Source organism: Pezoporus occidentalis, unplaced genomic scaffold, assembly GCF_034315485.1.
Source record: "Pezoporus occidentalis ecotype Australia unplaced genomic scaffold, CSIRO_AGI_Poc_V1 ctg315, whole genome shotgun sequence".
In the NCBI taxonomy this organism is placed as follows: Eukaryota; Metazoa; Chordata; class Aves; order Psittaciformes; family Psittacidae; genus Pezoporus; species Pezoporus occidentalis.
In genome coordinates, this window is record NW_026915105.1 from 63222 (window position 1) to 80581 (window position 17360).

At 48.1% G+C, this 17360-nt stretch overlaps 1 protein-coding gene across 5 annotated transcripts in view; it reads right to left on the bottom strand.

The window, feature by feature from the left end:
- Positions 1-17360, bottom strand: part of PAX5 (paired box 5) — a 134843-nt gene that overhangs the window by 4844 nt on the left and 112639 nt on the right. For 4 of the 5 annotated variants that reach the window (XM_062628380.1, XM_062628385.1, XM_062628386.1 and 1 more), the window contains one exon: positions 7149-7235. In XM_062628380.1, the coding sequence (XP_062484364.1) occupies positions 7149-7235 (87 nt within the window). Of the gene's footprint in view, positions 1-5668; positions 6430-7148; positions 7236-17360 lie in introns of those variants that run through there. The other variant, XM_062628384.1, reaches the window with a different exon arrangement.

The window sequence follows — 17360 nt, forward strand, 5'->3', positions numbered from 1 at the left end:
GTAAATGCTGAAGCACTCATTTACTATGAAGAGGCCTGAAAAATATCAGTGACCCTTTTCTGTCATGCAGGGCTACGTATGAGTAGATTGGGTGATCACCAAGGGATGACTTGGAACCTGGACATTTGCTTGAATGAAGAAGAATCTTTGACTTCAGATGTACACAGAGAGATACCTATCTGTCCAGATACCACTAGCTACTAAAAACCTTCACAGTGCAGTTGCAAGGAAATGAACTCCGATTCAGTGTGAGAAAAGAGTTGTGTAAAAAAAATTTTGAAGGTACTACCAGTCGGGTCTCCAAGTCACCAGCAATCTCACATGTGTGAGATGGAAAGCATGGAAGAAGCCCCCTGGAAAGACCTGCACTTGGACATGTGAGTCTGACACCCCCAGACATGTTTGGGTGAGCAACAAGGAGCCAGGGCAAGGAACAGCTCTGGGAAAGACCGGGCTGTAGGGTCTGGTTTTACAAATAAGCTCATCCAAGAGCCACCAGCCGTCCTGAACTCCCTGCCTTCATCTCACTTGGAACAGCAGTCTGGCAGACATAGTTGAGGGTTTTCCCAGCCAGGGACATGACTTGTCACAGAGGGGGTAATTTCTGCAACTCCATGGAGGCAGAGGAGCTGGCCCTCCAGGAGAAGGTGATGCCATTAGACCTCAGTAGGGCATGTGGGCCCCTCAGCAAATCATGGGTGGCAGTGCAGCCAAAGGTGCATTTTCAGCCATTTGCTTCCCATCTCAGACTATAGCAAACCCTGTTCTGGCAGGTCCAATGGCTGCCCTGCACCTGGCCGCTGGCTGAGTGTGACAGTGTCCTGGCTGTTCCACCACCATGGCCCCGGCACAGACTTTGGAGCAGGAACAAGAACCCAGCTGGCATGCCCCGTGTCACCTGTTGCCTGCTCTCCACTGAGTGAAGGAGCCTATGTGTGGGAGGCTGAAGAACCTCCTGGCCATCCCTCCTCATGCACGGACTCCAACTGAAGGCTTTGCTGTTCACCCCAAAACTACCTGAGTGATTACTCAAGGGCTGCCAGTTCAAAAGCCCAAGCAACAGAGTGAAAATTGTACACCCAGTCTCCAAGAGGAAGCCCATGGACATTTACTTTTAACCACTGGCTCTGGGTGATGGTGTAACTGCAACATGTAGGGCTTTCTTCACCTTCCCCCCCAGACACGCTGCCTGGAGCAGTTTCCAGGGCTGGTGAAATAAAGCCATGATGCCTGAGAGAACACCCCAAGGAGACAGCCCCATCAACTGAAACATCTCCTGAAAGGATGGGCTCTTCCACCCTGCCTCGCTGCTGTGGACCCACTAGGATCCATCTCGCAGGCAAGCCCACCTGCTGCTTCTAAGTTGCTTTTGTCCTCAGTGCCATTTCAAGAAATCAGCTCAGGCTTCATCACCAGTGTCCTACAGTTCGTTTCCAAGGGAGCACAAGCCCAGTGCACCTGAAAAACAATGCTCAGTCAACATGTGCTCTCCCACTCCTTGGCACACCCATGTGCAATGCATTTCTTGGCACAGCCATGGGGAACAAACTTCCTTCTCATGATCAGAGTCCTACCTGCATGTAATACTCTGCTGCTGCAACCTGGATGGGTCAGAAATTAGGGGGTTTGGCTACAGGAACATGGCTTCTGCATCAGAACTTGGGGCTGCACGTTCTGGGGAGCCCAGTTTGTCACTTCATGCCCCTTAACAGCCACTCCTGCTGCGTGTGAGTCTTTAGGAATCAATTTGCACTGCAAGGCAGACAGTACTTTGGGGTGTAACACTTTGCAGGCCCATGAAAGGTTAGCTGTCCTCACCCACCACAGCATGAGGAGGTTGATGGGGAGCAGAGGGAGACACTCAGCAGACACCCAAGCCCATACCAGCCCTGGCACAGGCCACGGCAGGTCAGCTTAGGCAGAGGGGTAGAAAATCCAGGGAAGGGATCCAGTGGCACCAAAATTTTCAGCCTGATGCAGTGCAATGTGTGGGTCCCACCAGAGCTAAATGCAGCAGTTGCTAAGGTTTTGTGGTAAAAGGGATCTTTTGGGGGTTAGGCTTTCCCTCTCCCTCTTCCTCCACTGCTGTTCTGACTCAGTGCCAAAGACCAATATTTCTCTCATGCTTTCCAAAGGTCTTCCACGTCTCTCAAGTTTGATTTTTCCAGTTTGCCTTTCAGCAGTAAAATCACAGAAGCTTGTATTTAAAGTGAAAAATGAAAACATCACATCACAAAGCATTCACTCTTCCTGTCACTATGCCCCCATATAGAACAGGCCTGATTTGTCTTTCTGTCATTTTTCCTTTCTAATTCATACTACCATCAATTTATTTCTTGACATGGTCATTTCTGGTACCTACTTATTCTGTCATCTTTCCACAGAAGAACTGAACCTAACCCTAATCGACCAGCTTCGAGCTCTGCCCTTGCACAATGCCATGCTGGCACTGGGATGGCACAGGCAAACCCTCTCATTCAGCTTGCAGGGATAAGAAACCCACCATGAGCAGCATCAAACTGAATGCAACAAGCAAAAATGGTGAAGAAGTAATTGCAACAAGCCATCACAAAATTGCATCGTTTTTCTTCATCTGTTATCTTAGTGGGCATGTGTTGCGCTGACTTTGACGGCGTGTGCCAGGACATGCTGACTGTGATGGACTAAGCCCCCATGTGCACATGTGCTTGTTTCCCATGCCTTTGTGCATGCAACTGCATGTGTATTCATGTACTGTACCACTTGAAGACCTTTCACCATGGGAAAGAAAACATAAAAAAAAGGAAAAAGATCCCCCTTTGTCCACCTCTTCTGGCTTTGAGATGAGGACATCAGCTGCAGCCACCGAATCAGATGACACACAGGGAGCCAGGGTTTGTGTCCTTTTCCCAGCACACTGCCTTGGAAACTTGGGTTCTGTCCTCAGTCCAGCTGCAGTCAGTGGCACTGAGGCTGTTGTGCCCCTGCTACAGAGCTGTGTGTAGTAGCCATTGGGACTGAAAAACCAAACAGGAGAGCAGGAAGACATGGCAGACCTCCAGCAGACAACCTACTTTTTCTTGTTCTTTTTGTTCAATTTCTTGCTCAGCCTGGAGAATAGAAGGCTCCAGGGAGACCATAGAGCAGCTCCAGTCCCTAAAGGGACAAAAAAGCTGGAGAAGGACTTTTTACAAGGTCCTGTAGGGACAGGACAGGCTTTAATCTGACAGAGGGGAAATTGAGAGGAGCTCTTGGGCAGAAGTTCTGCCCTGTGAAGGTGCTGAGGCCCTGGCACAGGTTGCGCAGAGAAGCTGTGGCTGCCCCATCCCTGGCAGTGTTCAAGGACTTGGAGCAACCTGGTCTAGTGGAAGGTGTTCCTGCCCATTGCAGGGGTTGGAACTGAATGAACTTTAAGGTCCCTTCCCATCCAAACCATTCTATGATTCTGTAATTCTGCCCAGCTTCTGCTGCCCACTCCGGAGGACTATAGCTTGATTGTCTCACCTTCCACAAGAACTACAGGGCACAGCATTCAGGACTGTCCCGGCGAGGAGGGAGCACTGTCACCTATTTGCATCAGCTCCCATGCCAGCTGGGGCAGATGCAAGTGTTCCGACTGGGGCAAAGGAGTGGGGAACATCACAGCAAGGGCAGAGCCAGGCATGGGCAACAGAGGGCAGTCAGTGCTCTGCTGGGGCCTGGCAGTCGCTCCACATCACTTCCACACCAAGAGCATGGTGCTGTGGAAACACTGTCTCATGCCTCTCACAGCTTCTGCGCACTCATGGGACAAAGACTGGGGACTAATGAGCAAAGCTTTTCCACCTTTCTCATCTCTGTTGCTTTCTTTTTATTCCCTCAAAAACTCATTTTTTGCCCAAGTATCCTTTCTTCCTGACACTTGCAAATCGTGGCATCTCCCATTTTAGCTCCTCTTTCACAGGTCTCAGCCTCGTGTGATTGCTGTGCTGCAATTCTTCCTTGCCAGTACAGGGAATTAATTGAATATAGGCGCTGTTAAGTGCTTACAGTATTACACTTTCATCTCAGTGAAGGGAGTGGGGCTTAGTAAAACAAACTCTGTCAGTCCATGTACCAGTCCTGATTAATTTTGTCAAGGTTTGTGCTTTAAGGCTGATACTGCCAGAGCATGCTCTCAAGAGAGAATTGTTAAACGTACTCACGTATACTCCTGAGAAGAGTGGAAGCATGCTGGATATAGTGTAAATTAACCTCCTCTCCACTGCAGGTGCTCAGGCTTGTCAACCTGCACTTTCTGGGTGTGCAAGGATACTTGGAGCAGGTTTTTGAGACTCTGCTACAGATTCCTACTTGCTCTGAATGGGACTGGGGGCACCCAGGGAGAAGGGAGTGCAGGATTAGGCTCCTGGGACAAAGGCAGAGCTATGGATAAGCAGGATCCCTGCAGGGCACAAGAGATGTGTCCCACCTGCAGTTTAAGGCCACACAATGGGACATGCGCACTCGGGTCTTACAGTTATACTCGGTACAATGCAGTGTCTCTTGAAGCACCAGCTGAGAAGCTTTGCCCCCCACCACTGTGTACCATGATCAAGCAGACTGCACTTCCCCACCGAGGTGGCAGGTCACAGACCTTTGCAATGCCCTGTGGGGTATGATGTGGACTCCTAACAAATGTATTTCCAAATCAATCACCATTTTGCTCTTGACAGGCTTGAAATGAAATGGAATTCCAAGGTTCTGCCCACCAAGACCTCACTGCCCAGCTCTTACAGGATGCCCATGAGGCAATTCAAGCAACATAGGGAGGCACAGGCCACACCAGCTCTCAACCAGCCCAGCAATGACAGGAACAGAGCAGAACATGTATTACAAAACTATCAGCGGTCAGACAAAGGGATTTCTCTTCCATGAACTCCAGCACTCCCAGTTTTGTGACCACACTAAACTGCAATGGTAAGTTCATCCTTAGGACTTGCTGCAGAACAAAAATACCCATTTATTTTCCTGTTCAATGCGTCAAAACTTCCAGTCTAGTAACTCCAGATCAGCCTGTCATTGCACACACAAAGCAATACAATGTTACCTGCACAGTAACAGAGTCTCTGTTTATTGAAATGTAAGATTTTGAAAATATCAAAACAAAGTATTTTGAAGAGGATGAACACAAGGAAGCCAAGATTATACATTTTATCAACACCCACAAGCAAAAAATGCGAGCATTGTTGTCATTAACCTATGAAACATTTCAATTTCAATAAAGCTGCAGTTTCTGAAGGCAAATGGTAGCATCCAAATCTTTTTGCCCTTGTCTCATTTAAATATATGTTCACAGCATGCTGCTGAGTAAATACTGCTGTGGAAATCCTCTCCAGCCTGAGACACCAGCCTTGCCTGTGGGAGCACACCCACCCTTTCAGCTGTGCTCATATCGCATGCCTCTCACACAGTCGAAAGTGAGAAGGAATTTGCCCCCCAAATGTACCACCCAAGAAGAATAGGAAAGGGGTTAAAAACAGAGGAAGAATAGGGAATAAAGGGAATGAAACAGGTAAAAGGTGTCCTGGCAGCAGGAGGCTGGCTCCTGATCAGCCTCTGTTTTACAGTCTTCTCCTGACCTGTCTTCACTGGCTTCAGGGCACCATGGGGTTGTACCCTGACCTGCATCCTGGCCATCACACTCTCCAAGACCATTGCTCCAGGAGCTCCAGGATGGCCCAGGCTGGTTGGCTCTGGTACAGCTTCAGTGAGCACATCCTTCCCTGTGGACGTGTGCACCCACAGGCAGGAGCATGGTCTGCAGCTCAGGAGCTTCAACAAAAGCCCTCTCCCCATGGGCAGGGTTGGGTCTGGGTTTTTATTTGTTTTTCATATCATTCCAGTTTCTTTAGCGGTTTGCAAGCAAAATCTAAAAAGTCATCCGAAGCCTGGCTTCCCAGGCCTGTCCATGCAGCAGAGTGCTGCTTAGGCAGCTTCCAAAGGAGTTGCAAAATCAGAAATTAAGAAAGCACAGTGTGCACTCTTCCCCCAGCTAAAGCATCTTCCCCACACATCCAAGCCAAAATCTCACAGGCGCTGCTGGCTGTGGCCATGGAAACTGTGCATTTAAGCACAGGGACTCCTCTGGCTTTGCACAGCTATGCCCATCCATATTATCTGGAGATCTATCTGCTGATTTATGATGGAAATGCTAACAAACCCTTAAATGTGGCACAGCAAATAGCAGCATTATACCAACACCATGGTATGAGAGGCAGAGACTGTCTATTACTCCCCAAGGATTTGTTTAAGGACAAGAACCATGATGAATACAGCCTGGGTGGTTCAATTACATGGGGACTCAATTACTTAAAACAAAGAAACTGGATGAAAAAAGTATGGCAAAAATTCAAAATTATTTCGCTGCTGGAGGTCACATATAACAGCCCTGTCATCCATAAATCTGTAAATCTCCAAGGCACGCTACTCCTGTGTTGAGAGATGACAATTAATTGGTATTTTACTTACCTCATCCATGCAAATTATGCAGGGAAAAATTCTAATTACTGCATGCTACACGTATATAAGGTCAAAGTGGGCCAGCATTTGACAGTGGTGTAAAATGGATTATGTTTATCTTTCACATGAGGGCTACGATCCTTGCATGCACCACGGGGCTCCTGCCTCCCTCTGCTTGTAGGGACCATGCTAGTGCCAGTGAGGCTGCGCAGGCACAGCAGTCCCTGGCAGAGGAGGGATGGATAGGGCAAACACAAAACTGGGGAGCAAATGCAGTGCAAAGTCAGGGAGAAAATGCAAAGTGCTTCAACACGCAAGAAACAGTGTGGGGAGCAATGAGGCTCACATTCAGCTGTAAACACCTGGCACCCCATGTTTTTTTTGAACAGGATCCCTTACCCTCAAAAAAATGGAGATCCTGTCTTCCTGCAACACCCTGTGCCTCAGAAAGGATTTTACATGGCAAAACCAGGAAGACAAGAGGTTTGGGCAGGGGCTTCTTGCTGGCAAAAGGAACCAAGAGTATTTGTGCTTCCCTGGAGACTGGCATTCCCTCATGGGAGCTGAGCGTATAGACTCAGGACCATGTCAGGACACACATGCTGCCCACCTTATGGGTGGACAATCACTGCCAGGCTGCAAATGAGTCACAGCTTGAACAGAGCCCCCAAGGCAGGAGCGGCACTTACCCAGGAGTCCAGGGTTGGGAAACCGCCAGGAGTCATTGTATGTTGAATATTGTGGGTGGCTGTATGGGCTCCCAGAAAACTCACTCCCTGTGTTAAAGAGAAAAAGACAAACAAAAGATGATTTGATTTTAAACCACAGTTACTGTAGTGGGGGATAGGAACGCTGCACTGCATGCTGCACCCCAGTGACAGCCTTTGTAAAATTACTCCTGGCCACCCTCTTTCAGGAAGGACAATATAAGTAGGAGAATTATTAAATAAATGGGTACAGCCATCTTTTGCACATCCTTCTCGTGCTGTAGCCCAGGCCTGCTGAGCTGGTGGGATTTTCTCAAGTAATGCCTGCTTCAGGAGCAAGACAGTGAGGAGAGCTGAAAAGGACCCTGGGGTACACGGACAGGGCTGGCCCCTACCTCCTACAGCCCTATAGCACTTGGAGTCAGAAACACAACACAAAGACAGGAGTGCTCAGACTCTGCTGGCAAGAGACGATAATCCAGATAATCCTCTAGATACTTGGTACTCATCCAGGCTCTCCAGGAGAACATGTCTTGGTCCCAGACATCTATGCATCACTGCAGCCCAAGGAGAGGAATCCTTGCATGAGTTTCAGATTTTGAAACCCTCCAGACAAAGGCACAATTAAGGCTCAGAGAGTTCCAGCTATTTATCTCCTCACCAGCTCCTGCTCCCCCCCATCTGTCTGTTCTCTTTCACATCACTTCCTGTTTCATACTTCAGCTGCAAACTCTCCACAACACAGCCTTGCACCATGAGGCTCTGACCCCGGGCAGGGTACCCAGTTCCACCACCATGCAAATGGTAACAATTGCTGATTTATTAGGAAATTTTCCACAAATGACAGTTTTCTGCTCTCCTCCTTTCTTCCTCTTCTCCTCACTCTCCCATACACAAATACATGCACTCACAACACAGCACGGCAGGAGAAAGAGTAGGTGAGAGGGCTGCCCGAGTGCAGTGGAAGATGCTTGCTTCCCAGGGGCTGCCTTCCCCAGCTGAGTGGCAGACGCTGGGATACCACATCTCCAGCTCCCCAGGCTCAGCACATGGGCCTGGTAAGACCCCCATACCCTCCCTGGGGACCATGTTGGGGTCCCCAGGGCCATGAGTGGTCTCTTCGGTTCAGGACACAGTTTAGGCTAGTTGCTGACCCAGGGGAGAGGGGATGATGCTCTGGTGACTGGTGGAGTTGTGCTGCCTGTCAGGGGGAGCTCTCGGCTCAGCAGCATGGTGGGCTGCAATAGCCATGCAGTACTGGCAGTCACTGCAGCCACCTGCAAAGGTATTTTCTGCCAATACAGAAGTAGCACAGGTTGGTGTCAAAATAGAGGGTCAGATCCAGGGTAGCTCGATCTCCACATGATGCTGCTTTGGTAAAAAACAAACTGCCTCTCAGCCTACACCAAAGGATGCCAGTAGATACACTGAATGTGCCAACAACAAGAGCTGCCCATCACTGTTCTACCCCAGGGGGTCTCTACTAACACCTTTCCCTGTTTCTCATAGCCCTTCAGACCCATAGGACTGCACTCACCAGGCTCAACAGGCTCTCTCCATCCTGACCAGCATCTATGAACAGTCCAGGGCAGTGAGACAAGGTCTGAAGCCAGCGAAAGCAAGTGCAGCATGTTCAGCATGCCTTGCTTTGTTGACCACATTTCACCACAAGCTCAGAGTAGATCCATTACTGCCTCTAAGGAATGGCACTAATTCACCATAAGCCACAGAAAATGGGCCTCCAAACCTTTCTTCCCAGTGAAGTACATTGTATCTACATTTCCTTCTACTCCCTGTACTTATGGATGATAGATGACTTTAGCATCTGCAGGTTACATCTGTCACAGTGCTCACTCTAAAAGAGTGAGACAGCAAAGTCAGAATGGGTGTCATGGAGCCACCTGAGGTTCCAGGGCCACTGGCAAAGGAATTTCCATTGCCTTCCATCAGTGAGGGAGCAAGCTCCCTTGTGCAGGACACAGCAGCTCCTCTCTGGTCTCTTCTGCTTCCTTACTGCCGCACCTGAGGCTTCCTGCTCAGTCAGAGCCCTCCCTGCTTGCCCCATTCCCAAAGCCCCTCAGTTTCCAGCAAACAACTGTTTGCCCAAGACTGCAAGGCAAGTGGGCAGACTTGGGCAGCAAACTGGCTGGTAACTTCATGGGTAAGTGCTGCAATCTTTTCTCAGTTCTTAGAAGTTCATACCCAGTTCCTCCATCCTGTGTACATCACACACAAATCCCTTCATCCTGTGGGTGTCTCTTGTATGGGGAGGAGCTTGCATACCCCTTTCCCCACTGGTTTCATTTCTTCCTTCCTATAGGGCAGGGACAAGTGCAGAAATCTACTCCTGTTTTAGTTGCACAGAACATTTGCGCTGCCTGACCAACATGACACGCGAACACTGATGAGAGCAAGCCTCTGCCACGTCCACTCCTGGAGCTGCACAGTGAACAGGCAGAGGAAAAGGGCAGTCAGGACAGCAGGACAGAGCCCAATCCACTCCGTAGACTGCTTGCACAGGGTGTGCAGAGAAGTCCGTCCAGCATCTCCGTGCAATAGAAGCACCCCAAGCTTCAAACAAAGCTTATGGTGAGCTGCATATGCCTGCGCCCCAAGGGAGAGAACACACATATCCATCGAGGTCAGGACAATGCCTCATTTCTGCTGCCCCACAATTCCCCCTCCCCTTTACACCCCCTGCTCCTCTCTCCATTCAGGCAAGGTTGCACAGATCCAGACTATCCTGTGCTAATGCTACGCATGCCACTGAGAAGGAGGTAGCTGTTTCTATCAGTGCTGCGGCAGGGCTGCAGGTGGGAACAGGATGACATTTCATTGTTTCATCCTCTCCTGCCTTGATCTCCTCCCCCACCATCCCCACTGCCCTCCTCCCCACACTCACACACAGACACACATGGTGGACCCTCTCTGGGGGACGCTCTGGTGCCTGTCAGGCTGAGTCTTCCAATTCTCTGTTTTTTATGCCTCAGTGGTCAGGGTGTCAAGCTCCTGCAGTACAGACCAGCCAGGAGCTTGAGGAGTCACTGAGCATCATCAGCTCGGTGACAGTATCGCTTGCTTCTTAACATACTCTGCATATCCATCAGCCTTCCAGGGGAAAAAAAAAGAGTGAGAAAGAAGGGGGGTGTGGGGGAGGGGGGGAGCAGGAAGGGAAATGAGAAAAGAAATACAAGGGAGGGGAGGGGAAAAGGAGAAGTGTCTCAAGCCCTGCTACTACTATTGCAGCACTTGGGCAGTCAAATGGTACAACCATATGTGAAACTAAGCTAGATGAATGAATGTTCATGCCTCATGATTTCCACCAGATATTCCAAGGTCCATCAGCAACGCTTACTGACAGCAGTGCCTCACAGCCTGCCCTCGTCCCATACAAAAACACAACGAATCAGCTACCCAGGGACACACATGTGCATGGTGCCTGCCCACACCACAAGGAAAGGGCAGCAGTGGGACACATCCCTCCTTCATGTGAAATGTTAGGCCTGGTCCTTATAATAATTCGCTGAGACGCAAACACACCAAACCAAGCACTTCTGCCAGAGCCAGCCCACATCTTGCTCCACCTGACTCCACACTGCCAGAGTGCTTTAGGTGGCTACAGCCCCAAAAAGGGTCAAACCCTTCCTTCACTCCCAGAGGTGCAGGGGGTGGGGAGAAGAATGATCCCTGAGACCATGGGACAGTGGCAGAGCCCCCATGCTTATGGGGTGAGCCCCAAGGGTGGCTACAAAACCATTTATAGTGGTCATGGACCCCCTGCTGCAGGCAAAACAGCATTTTCCATTCTGCAGCATGGCATTGTCCATTCTGCAGCACCTTCTCCAGGGATTATCAACTCATGTTTACCAGTCTGCTTGGTTTTAAGGTAAGCTCCCTGCAAATTTCCATTGTGATGTGCAGAGAAACTGAAAAACATGAGCTTAAAAATCTCAAGAACCAAGAGATGAAGAAAGAGATTTCACGGTGTATTTCAAGCTGCCATGGCTTTAGTGAACTGCCTCTGGAAGAAGATGCTGTCACCTCTATGCACTGGGGCTGGACTGGGGCTGGACAGTGCTGGAAACCTCCTCCCTCACTGAAAGGCAGAAGGATGGGGCAGGTGCTCAAAGCAGGGACAGCTTTGACACCGCCCACGTCCAGCCAAGGTGGGGAAACCTCCTAGTATAGAGAGAGCCTGACTACTGTCACTGCACTACCACTGCTTGCCCTGCAGAGCACCCACTGCAGTCCTATTAGGTAGCACAGCAGTAAGGTATGTGTCTTTAGCCTTGTCTTCTTAAGAGTATGTGGCACTTAACACCAGCAGAAACCAGCAGCCTACTCAAACACGGAACATGCTTGTTACTCACCTGGTACCTTTGGACTGAAACACAAAATCTGAACCAGTACTCAGCAAAGTTTTATATGTCACTTCCAAGTTCACGTGTTGCTTTGGTGTCCAGAGTCTCAGAAAACCCATGAATCAGAAGCTCCAGATCCTGTACAGCTCAACCAGAGCAAGCTATGTGAAGGCAGACCCATGTTCAGACAATCTTTGCTGCATTTTCTCAGGATTTTGCACATGCAATTGGGATGGGGTGAAGCCCTCTGGACCATGGAGCTGACCAGTGCTTCAGGAAACAATATGATGTACAACATGTGGTATTATTGTACAGTGTACATTTGTACAATGATATCACATGCAAGTGATACAACACGCCTTCTTCCCAGTGACCACAACGCAACAGCTTCCAGCGAATACCAGCAGGCAGATGAGGAGAGCAACCACAACCCTGCGGCTGTGGTGTCCCTCCAACCAAACTCATCACAGTGTTGGTCACCAGTCCCAATTAATGAGGTCTTTTTGCTGTCCAAGCTCCAGCTGTAGGACAGTGTCTTATTTGGCAGAAAATTAAACTGAAACAGTAAACTGAAACAGTGTTCAATAAATGCAGCTGTATAAGGTGCAAGAATGGAAGGCTGCAGGGCAAATATCAGAGTCTGGCCACAAACAGCTACACCTCGCCCGCTCCTTGTTGAGGTCCTGGCTAAGTTTAAAAACAATCTGCTGTACTTGTCCTCTAGTTGGGCTCCTGCAGATGAACCCCTCTAACCCTCCAGCCTGAGATCCCAACAGAGAATATAGGTGTCTCCACCTTTCCCTTGGGGCAAAAGACCTTATTGTAACTTTTCAAAATTAACATTCTCATGATTTACTTGTTTTCTATTATTTTCTTTCATAGAAGTAATCACATGGATCATAAATTTCTTCAGTGAATTCTAGTAATAATCATTACCTTGGTAGCTAAGATATGCTTGTCTGCATGGGGAGCACGGCTAAATGCTGCACACAGCCATACGAACACACCCAAGCTGCCTGCACATCGCCGACCAACACCATGAAATAGCAGCTAGCCAAATGTACCCTTGAAATCTATTACACAAAGTCACTGTATGCCAACACTGCCTGAGACTGCTTCATAATCCAGCAGCCCTGCACAGCACCCCACGTAAAGTCAGAGCGACAAACAACTGTGTGAGACCTTAGAAAAGAAGGAAAATGATCTGGCCTCTCTTGCAGAGAACAATGGTGTATTTTTCCCTAGGTAAAGCAAATTTGCTTTTCCACACCATGCCATCCTAGTGTCTCAGGGTAAGAGAGGAAGAGGTCTGCAGCCTCACAAAACTGGCCCACAAAATTCACTACTTACAAGTTTTCCTCATGTACAGGAGAGCTGGGAAACATCTTTCAGTTAAAATTTCCTTTCATGCAAAAATGTAGTTTCACATCACTAACATACTTGCACAAATCTGTGACAATTTTCACAAAATCCTTCAGTAAAAAAAGCCCTGGATTTGTTGTGGGTTTTTTTTTTTTTAAAAAAAAGTCAGATTTTTTTCCAAATAATTTTTTTCTTTCTCTTTCAAATTCAGAGAGCTGTTAAGTTTTCAAATTGAGTTCACACAGGCTAATTAATTATATTTCCAATATTAACTGGAAAACAAACTGTATCTTTGAAGTCCCAAGTAAATTTTATTGTTGTTTTATTGTTTTGATTAAACATTGGAAGGCCAAGCCGGAAAATACACTATTATTTAGCAAAACCCTGACATGCTCAACCCAATTTATTTCGATGAAAATGTCCAGGGTGACAACCAGCGAAAAATCCCAGGACAAGTAAGCTGGATTCATAGGGCAGTCTTTGAAGGGCATGCTTGGGAAATTTTCTCAGGATTGGATTATCAGAAACTGCTCCAGGACAGATTTCAGGTCCAACATGTGATGGTGATCGCTGCTGCAGCAAGATCCTTCCAGAAAGGAATGGCAGCCTGGGCCAGGGGGCCAGACACACATTAGAGGTGTTGATGCCACTCTTGTGTCCCACATCCCGAAGAGATGTACCCCTGCATCAGGCTGAGCGAGACAGTGACAGCAGCCCCAGCATGTGCTCTTGCCCGCCTGGCAGGGCGAGGACATGGAGCAAGCACCATGTTCTTGTTGCTTCCCTAAGACATACCCACAGCTGGATTTTGCTGTCTGCTGCTGCCTTCCATTCCAGGACAGCAGCCAAGCTCCTGCAGGCTGACAGGGGTCCCTGGGGTATTCGCTCCAGCCTGGAGCCCAGCATCTTTCTGGCATGCGGGGCTCTGCAGGCCCTGGGCCGCACTGATGGCTGGCAGAGGATGCCCAGTTCTTGCCACACAACTCTGGTGAGATGCGCTGCGTGCCAGGAGCCCCCCAGCCCCCAAGCCCCGCTGTCGCTTCAGGGACCTCATTCTCTGCTTGGAGGCCTCTCAGTCCCGTGAGGGAAACCACATGTGTGTGTGAGTGGTGACACTAGTGCTCTGAGGGGAGCAGGTGTTAGGAGCTTTCTGAGGGATGAAAAACAGTTTTTTTGGGTCCAGAGAAGGGCAACAATGCTGGTGAAGGGCCTGGAGCACAAGTGTGATGGGGAACAGCTGAGGGAATTGGGGAGTTTAGTCTGGAGAAGAGAAGGCTCAGGGAGGACGTTATTGCTCTCTACAAGGAACCAAAAGGAGGATGGATCCAGGAGGTGGCTGGTCTCTTCTCGCAGGTAACAAATGATAGGATGAAAGGTAATGGTCTCAAGCTGCACTGGCAGGAGGAGGGAGGAGGGGGTGTATTGGACTGGCTATTAGGAAGAATCTCTGAGAGGGTGTTCAGGCATTGCAGCAGGCTGCCCAGGGCAGTGGTGGAGTCACTGTCCCTGAAAGTGTTCACAAACAGTGTAGAGGAGGCCCTTAGTGACATGGCTTAGTGGTGGACTTGGCAGTGCTGGGAAAAGGCTGGACTTGATGATCTTAAAGGTCTTTTCCAACCTGGTTGATTCTACAACAGGAGGAGGCTCAGCACCACGAGCCTCTCAGCTTGCACAGTGCCGCAGCCAGCATGGTTTGTGGTTGGAAAGAATTTTAATGAAAAAGAAACATTTCCCAAAGGAACTGAAAAATTCCAGTTTGGAAAACCTCTTCAATGAGCTGTTCTGAAAAAAAGGAAGCTACTCTTCTTTGTGCCTGATATCCTCCACATCAAAATGGGAAGCTGCTCCCCATCTGTGGACTCTTGCTTACCTGGCTTTGTATCCAGCAATTTATTTGTTCCCACAGAAAAAGGGAATAAAGCACTAATAAAGGAAAAGGAGAAATGATTTCTGTACAATTAATATTTCCTTTTTTTTTTTTAACGAGGAAGGAATTGAAAGTGAAAGTTTTAAGCAAAAGAACAGCCCTCACAAATGTATTTCAAGTAAGAAGAAAACTTCCCTAAAATGGAACCCAATCTTCACTTCTTGGTTTAAAAAGAAAAAAAAAACACCAAAACCAAAAAAAACCCTGACAAACAGCAAGTTCTTAGAGCACTAAGCCACTAAGCCCTCTACGCTTACTGTTTAAACACAGTGTAATAAAATTATGACAAAACTTTCATCCCGCTGTAGCCAAGATAGAGCCCCTGGAGCTGCAACAGTCCAGCCAACCACAAGTACCCAGGCATTCATGGGATCCCAGGCAGTAATATTAATGCCACAGAATTAATTAGTGTCTATAACACTGAAAGAACAGCCAGGAGATGTGGTGGTAACTGTTAATCACCATGGCCAGAAGTGTAAGCAGCACTCTGCTTCTGTGGCTGAGCAGTTGCAGCACCCTCTTCCAACAAACCTGAATGAACAGTGAAATTTTGCGGGTTAAAATGCATTTCTCTCCTAACAGCGGAAGGAACAACTGGATGGAACCACAAAATGCTTCCTATACCCTTCCTGTTCAGTTACCTACAGACACCATCACAGCAATCTGCCTAGATGGCCAAAATGGTGCTGGGGGCACAGTCCGGGTTAGAGCAGGGGCATGGGATCTGCTCCACTAGCAGGTGGGGTATCGTGCTTGGATCCACCAGCTAGGGTACCGGGGAGCCTGCCACCATCAGGAGGCTCAGGCAGTGTTTTTCTGAGGTGCTGGGGACCATGCCATCAGCAGCAGCTTCCTCCTGGAAGAACCAAGGGTGCACATGCAAAAATGCAGCCCACTGGTACAGACAGACACATCGACAGAAATCTGTCAACGCATGTTCACAGGTATGTGTATGCTCTTTACACACATAAAGAAAAACAGGCTTGTAAATCCACTGGTAAATCCAATGTAAGAATCCAGTGAATCAATAGATCACTTATTATCATCTATGACCCCTTCCACCAGCACATTTACACTCATAAAATGCACATCCCACTCTTGTCTATAACATCTTGTAATCATTGATCAACCCTCCAAAGAACAGTCTATGTGCAACCACCACCCAAACGTTCATATGTATGATTTCAAAATTAAATTAGCCTGTACACTGGCTAATTTTTCCTGCATATCAGCCAAGCAGAAGTTTATTGCAGTTGTGGTTGGAAGGCACTTGGTCACATACAGACAGTACCTCCAAAGTTCTCAGCCCCATCAAGACTGCCAATTAACTTCTAATGAAGGTCGTATATAATTTTATGATCATACATATTGGACAGTGTTTTCCCCTTACATTATCTTTATATTAACTAGCACTTGCTCAAAGATGTACAATTTTAATGGTTCTGAGTAGGATGTCATATTTTAAGATAACAGTAACATGCAGATTTTTGTAACACTACCTCATTTCCAAGGAGCTACAAGGCACAGAAATCCCATCAATGATTAATGAGTTGTGGGTTAAGGTGGACATACCTTGCTGTGAAGTCACTCTACTATTCTCGACCTATGCTGCCTGCCATAAAATTTTAATGCTGCTTCTGATATATTTATGAAATACCTCACATAGTCTTTGCAGGATGACAAAAAGATTTACAGCTGCAATTACTGCAACCACATAGGTTTTAGCTATGCACTTTAAACTTTTGTACACAAAAGTATTTAACTTTAATACAACAAAGGTATGTGGTGCCACAGAGCAACCATATTGGAACTGCATTAGGAGAGATTTATCTCCCTGTACCAGGAGGACAGCTGCTCATCTCACCTGCAAAGAAGATGTCACTGCAATTAATGATGATGAGGAATTTGCCCCTTCCCTCTCCCACCAGTTGTATACCAGCCATCAGCACACAACCTGTTGGGACTGCAGGTGGGCCCAGATGCACAGAGCTGCACCACTGGCAATACCAAGCTCTGCAAGCCACACTTGGTTCACAGAGCTTTGGCACCACCACTGCCAGACATGAGGCCAGGGATGCAGTGCCAGTCTGTGCTGGTTGCTGCAGCTGCTGTCCCCAGGCTTGGGCTGCAGGGCTGCCTGAATCCTTCACAAAGCCCCATTCCCTGTTTCCAGGAAAGGCGAGGGGCACAGAGCAGACAAGGGGCATGGAGTGAACGAGGGGCATGGAGTGTCCTCCATCCATGCAGGATGGACTTTCTCTGCTCAGGACTGATGAGCTGGTAGAGCAGGTGGGATGTAAAGGAAAACTTTCGTCTGGCAGAAAGTATCAGGCTTTCTGGGTTTCATCCTAAATTGGTATAGAAAGTACCAAGAATTATCTCATGGGATGAAATTCTCTAAACTATGTAACGGAAATGTTGCCTTTGGTTCAGATGAGAATATTCCACTCCATGCGTCATCCTGACTTTAGCCTGTTTTATAATTTCAGCCTTCATAATGATAATGTAATGAGTAGTTACTTCCAGGCATTACACAAGTAATTT